Here is a 6,408-nt window from a genome sequence, read left to right as displayed (position 1 = left end):
CACATCAATTATAATGCAGTGAATACAGTTTTTCTGACGTCACTTCTTCTGTAGGCTGCTTTTAGAGTAAACCATCATTTGTGTTGTCATAAGTGTAGACACTGTGATAAAGACATTAATTTTCTTATCTTTTGAGATGGGTGAGGTACTATAACCTGTAAACGGAAGATACACGAGAAGAAATAGAACTACATGCTTACCTTGATGATGCTGATGCTTTGTTTACACAGAGGCACTGATATGTTATTCGGGCATGCGTGATTTGGTGGACGGACGGCCCATCAACAACTTTTTCTATGGGGAGATATGCAACGAAACAGAAATGTGTACTCTGAATTCTTATCCAACAAGCATGAGCGGAATGTCAGGTTGCATTTCTTAAGCAGTACTTACTACTCGTTTCCACGCCAATGTGCTTGCATACGCGATGTGATCCTCGTAAAAATTGGAATTTGCTTAATCTTTTCCCATAGTAATTACATTACCAAATTTTCCTGATTGCGCAACGTCCAAGCTGTGAGTATTAAAGGAAAATTGCTTCGAGACTTTAAACATTCAACATAAAGTATTTTTCCTTGATACTCAAAAATCTCAACGTAACAGTTGTAAAATCAACACAGAACGAAATTCATATTTTGCATATAAAAGGTGCTGGTTTTAGTGATCAAAGAGCTAGCCGGCTGCTCGGATCCTTCGTACATCTTTCCCTGTAATGAGTCGGGTTTTTTGCTCGGTGTTTTGGACACAACCGGGTGCACATCTTTGTCTTGTGACATTGACGCCTGCAACAAGTTCGCATCACCCGTTATATGTCGATCAAACTCAGAATACGGTTTGTGGCCAGGCAGTTTTTCTCGAGTAATTGTGTCTGTTTGTGCGTTTTGATGGTGTTTAAAACGTCTTGAATTAGTGGAAAGTACATTTTTTTTGTTTGTTCAAACAAGCGTGTCTGTATACATTCAAAGCAATTGTAAAATAATAAAAATTACAGAAATATATTGACAGAAGTCGGAAACCCAAGGTGCGCGTGAATTCCGAGATAATCATTCAAAGCGCCTCTAAAGACGAACTTATTACCAATTACAATACTGTTTCAATGCAAATTAGCGCATTAAAATAATTTGCGCACCAATATTTAGACACGCAAGGATATTAATATTTTTACAAGGTTTGTAAACTGGCATACTGCGTTCATAAAGTTCACCGACCCCGAAAATATACGAGAATGGTCGCAAGTTTCTTTGTAAAACTCTAAACGTGGGGTAAAATTATCATATTTGGTCTGGTAAAAGATTGATAAAATTCAGAAATGTTTTTTCATGCAGAACTCCGTATCACGCCTTCTTGTACACTCACGCAATTGTTGGACAAGCTCACAAATTGCTGGGCAAACTTACTTGGGGGTTATCCCTACTCCGATGTCAGCAGGTGTAGGTACGTGTGCGGCGTACAATAAAACTCTTCAAATATGAACTGATATCTTGTGGCATCTTCTTTCGTCCGGCGACAGTCTGTCGTTATACTTTGGTGATTTCGATCCATTTTATTCTCTCAATTACACCTAGTAATATCATTTATACCAAACTTGTGTCATATTAACTTTGGCGCAATTATTATGCAAAGTAACTTATTTTTGGTCACTTGTGCTTTGCGTTGCAGGGCTAATATAGACTCCGGATTTCAATGTCTTGTACAAACCGTCAATACTTGTGCACAAGGACCTTGTCTCACAGATCTTGACCTTCTGCCTTTGGGTCTTCCATATATTTACCCGGTATAAAACAAAGTGATTGAAAGTAAATTATGCTATAAAATCATATATCATGAAGCAACAAGGCTCAGATTGAAGTCGATTTATTTGTAAAAAAATCGATTTCGCTTATGTAAGCACCGTCAGTTTCTGCAAAAATTACGTAGTAGTAATAGTAAAAGCAATAAAATGCACACAAAAATCTATAAAATCATATCATTAAATATATTTTGACGAAGAAAACTTTCACTAACTACAAATCATGCAAAATTTGTTGGTTCGCGGAAAATGTTACCTTGAATTGTATAAGTTATATGCGATTCGCTTGGCACCAGCATGCAGTAACGTGTAGGTATAGTCAAATTAAATAACGGGATTTAAATTTTACCTCAAAAACAACTTAAATTCTGTATATTTTGAAAGAACTGGGCATTACTTACCATCATAAAATCAACATCACTTTATTACAGAATTGCAATATTCCCTTATTCTTTGTAGTTTTTCGTCTTAATCTAACTTGCATTAATAGGTAAAAAAACTATATTTGTAACATAAGACTGTTTTGTCTGATAGATAATTCCGCAGTACACGATGATCTTCAGCAACGTTGCGTCCTTATTTGCACTAATGAACATTGATCTGGCAACACAAAATGAAATTATCAGCGCAGTTTGTCTTCAGAAAAACTCTATATACGTCCAACAAATCGTTCCTATAATCAACTACATGGAGTTAAACTTGACCTACGAAAATCCAGTTTGCGACAACCGAGTGGCCACAGATATTTTCGAGTGGTTTCTTGGAGTTATTCCCAGTTTGGTTAATGCAGAAAGTCACAGCACCTGGTGCAGGTATAATGTATTTGTTTGCTGTACAAGATCTTCTATGGCTAATAACACAAAGAGGTTCCGAATAGATATCTAATAAAAAGCTTTTTGTGTCGCAAACGCTTACAGCTTAGATCAATTAGTTAAATTTTGATCTAACTTGCTTCTATATCCTTTGAATATACATGTTGAGTTTCATGGTGATGTCAAATAGAATAGAATTAGCATAAAATTTAGCAATATTTTGCCAGCAAACACGAAGAAGGAAAAGCAATGGTTTTAGAAATTTGGGCTACGCGTTGCAACAAGTCAATGATTGGTGATTTCTTTGTGCAAATGCTGCCAGCAGAAGGCTATGCTTATCTCAAGCCAAAGCTCGGAAACGTAGTAAACACAATCGAGGATTTTCTGACGAACTATGAATTACCTCGTTGTGACGGTGAGCAATTTAATACCAAGTAGAGCGGCATCCGAAATTCCTTCCATCCGTTTTTGTTTACATTGAATTTTGGTTTTATTGTGCAAAAATACGTTTTGCTTTGCGCTGGGATCATTCGAACAAAAATTGAGAAAACATGTTTAACTTAATTGAAGTAAAATTTAAAACACGGAGAACATTCACTGAGTACTTTTTCATTACAGGTTCACTACAAGACAACACTTTCGATGACAACTCTTCGGAAACTGCTTACAGCTGCACTCAAATGCAGAAAATGTTTTTTGTCATAGTAGTTTCATTGACAAGCACCTGGTTATTGGCCTAATTTTTAACACGAAGCACGTGTTAAACAACTAATGTGTTTATGTCGTAATGAAAATATAAATCGTGTTTCCCGTTGGCAGCAAACGATGTCAAACAATTGTCCAAACAGAGACAAATGGGCAAACAGCATTGACACTTGCCCCCAATCACCCCGGGGGTTGTATCAAGTTTGGTAACCAAAAGATTGGCGTCATATACAACTGTAATGAGGAATTGTGTAGGCCCGGCTAATTACCCTGCAAGGCTGCCTTCAGTCAGCTGGCTGCAATGATAAGTGATGGTGGATAATACATAACGATGGTTTAAAACCCTGTGAGATTTATGTTTAAGTGATAACATCGTCGCAATAAGTTGACGTAAGAGCACGCGTTGCATGCTAGAATCCAAAAGTGTTACTGCGGTACGTTGCCTTTCTTCTCCCCGTATGTGATATGCATACTATTAATGCAAATGTTTTCCGGTAGAAGACATGCGCGGTTGCTTTATTTTATTTAATATTGACGTGCTTGTGTATGTGCGATTAAACGGGCTCTATTAGCATGCGTACATGTACATCGGCTGCTTGGCATGCTTCGCTGGGGTAATATGGAAACGACAAAAGACCCACATATAAAACATGCGCTGATGGGTGTGAGTTTTTTCTAGTCGAGTCTACGTGTGTTGTTGCGACTATGAACAAGGTCTAAGTGTCGACGTTCTTGCACCATGGTTAATACGTTTGTACCACGTTGACTATCATTGCGTTCGACCAAACATCGGCTGAGGAAAAAAAAACTTTGCAGAGGAGTTGTTGAAAAATTCTGGCGTAATTGGACACAAACCTATCGAGAGAGTTGCAGTAAAATTGATTTTGGGGTTTGTCTTGAGCAGGCGATCAACTGAACGATAATGGTTATAAACGTACGTATTTTGCATTAAATATTTCCTTTATCAACGCGCCCTCGTTATTAAACTGGCGGCAGAATCTTGTTTTTCTTTGGAACCTTCAGTTGATTGACAGTTAAGGGATCAGAGTTCAGTTTGGATTGTTGTCAAAGCAACTAATAACACTATGTTTTGTTTAATTTTATGCACAGTTTTTCAGTTTATTTGGATGCGATATACAATGCAATCTGTTTGTGGCTCTTTGATAAATGTGGGCATCATTTTTAGGCCCGCCCAAGGTGAGATCGCATTCAATCGTGCTTTTTGGCATTTTCCAATCGTGTTTTAGCCTACGTTACGGTAATGGCTGAAACACCAAGTTTGTTGTACTCGCGGGTCCAATAGTTATCACAAAAGTACAAGAAACCGTAAAATCTTATTATTCAATATGTCAATTTCTTCTTGCTGCACCTGATGAAGCGAGATCAATCTCGCGAAAGCTCGTGCCAATAAAGTTGTTTACAGTCAGTCTCTTATAAAAGCAGTGCACAAGCAAGCATATATTCAATATGTGTAACTAAGGTTTTATAATGTAATGATTTTATAAGTTAATGACCATTATGCTGGTTCTTTATAAGTTAATGATATGCGGGTTCTTTTTCAGCAGGTTTGGTTTGTCACACAGGAAGAAGAACCACCTTTAATCGAAACGTTACCGCCGACAATTTCAGAGGAACAATATGTCCAGCTGGACAAATTTGTCAATCAGTTGTTTTTAACACAGAACAAGGTTGAGCTAATCTTCACCCATAACTGTTTTGTCATGTTAAAGCAATAATCTTTAGCAAGATTAACTTAATGCTTGCCGGAACAGCTGTTTTTTCTTTAAAGGAACTACTCTGTTTGCAGACTATCACACTAACACGAGCGTCGAACCCTCATGTCCTCAGCTTGCAAACGAATATGGTTTAATTAATTACACAAACATGTCCTGCGCAACGTTCGTCTGCAACTCACCACTGCTACCTAGCGGATGTCCGGCAAAAGTGCAACAAAATGGTGGGGAGATTTTACTGAAAAGTTACTTGCAGTAAATAATTCACGTATGACGTATGTATGGAAAAATATTTATAATGTTGTGAGAATAAGTTCAATTCCCAGAAGTTTAAAAGAACTCGGGTTAAATCACGATTTGTTAAAAGAGGCCACGACTGTTTTTCATTTTTCAGACATCCAGATTGCCACTATGTACGTTAAAGGAATCTTTCGCCAAAGATCTTCAATGCGCCAACTTATATTCAACAGGCTTTCCCTACCAAGGAACACAGTAGTTTGTGTAAGGAATTATTCTTAAGTATTAACGCACCACATTGCGACTACCTTAATTAGTTAAACGATAATGGTGCAAATAAAAATACAAGTGAATAATTTGATACCATACAAAAAGTTGTCTGTTTTGCCTAAACGTGTATGTTTTATGATAAAACTTAGAAGAAAGTTATTTGTAAACGTTTTTTTATTTTATTGTTTTAGCAGAATTATGGAGGAAGCAGTTGTTTGTTGGAGCGCTTTGATAAAATCTTGTGTAGAGGGATATTGTCCAACCATTTTTGATTCAAGTTTGGAGTCCTTGCGTCTCACTTATCATGTGAAAGCTTTGCCCATACATGCCATAAAACATATATTCTTGCTTGTGAACATCCATACTAGCTGTGGAAGTATGATTAAGGCACAGGCCAACTATGTTTTTACTTGATGTACTCTTTCTTATGTTTCAAGACGCTTGAAGTACCATGCATATAGATTTTTATAAATTGTACTGATTTATTTCGCCGTGGGCTGAAAATAAGCACAACACCATTCCCAAAACAATGTTGTTCACAGAACCGTCGCAGAAAAATTTGTCTACTCTACGATTTTCTCAAGCCTGGATACAGCACTTAACTTCACTGCTGGCATTACCGGTCAAAGCCAGACCATTTTCAAAGAGGCCCTGTACTTGAAACAAAACACAGCAATCGTACAGAATGACTCATGCACTTTTTCAAAGTAAACGTTACCTTTGAAAACCTAATTTGCGATAGTCACGTATTTACAGATTACTTTAAAGCTGTTGCTGCGGAATTGCCGATAATTTTGCAAGCAAAACGGCAGCAGGATTTTTGCGTGTGAGTCCAGTTTGTTTTCTGACCAGTGCGTAGGGG

The 6,408-nt window shown here is 37.4% G+C and overlaps 1 protein-coding gene across 1 annotated transcript; it reads left to right on the top strand.

The window, feature by feature from the left end:
- Positions 1–253: 253 nt before the first annotated feature.
- Positions 254–3,341, top strand: LOC145888654 (uncharacterized). The gene is made up of 7 exons (XM_082979457.1): positions 254–368; positions 662–832; positions 1,326–1,434; positions 1,660–1,774; positions 2,324–2,601; positions 2,829–3,016; positions 3,220–3,341. The coding sequence occupies exons 1-7, from the start codon at positions 254–256 to the stop codon at positions 3,339–3,341; spliced, it is 1,098 nt and encodes a 365-aa protein (XP_082835583.1).
- The last annotated feature ends 3,067 nt before the right edge of the window (positions 3,342–6,408 follow it).

This window comes from Ascidia mentula, chromosome 1 (assembly GCF_947561715.1).
Source record: "Ascidia mentula chromosome 1, kaAscMent1.1, whole genome shotgun sequence".
NCBI classification, from domain to species: domain Eukaryota; kingdom Metazoa; phylum Chordata; class Ascidiacea; order Phlebobranchia; family Ascidiidae; genus Ascidia; species Ascidia mentula.
Note: the sequence above shows the minus strand (reverse complement) of the source record. Positions and strands in the feature narration are given on the sequence as shown.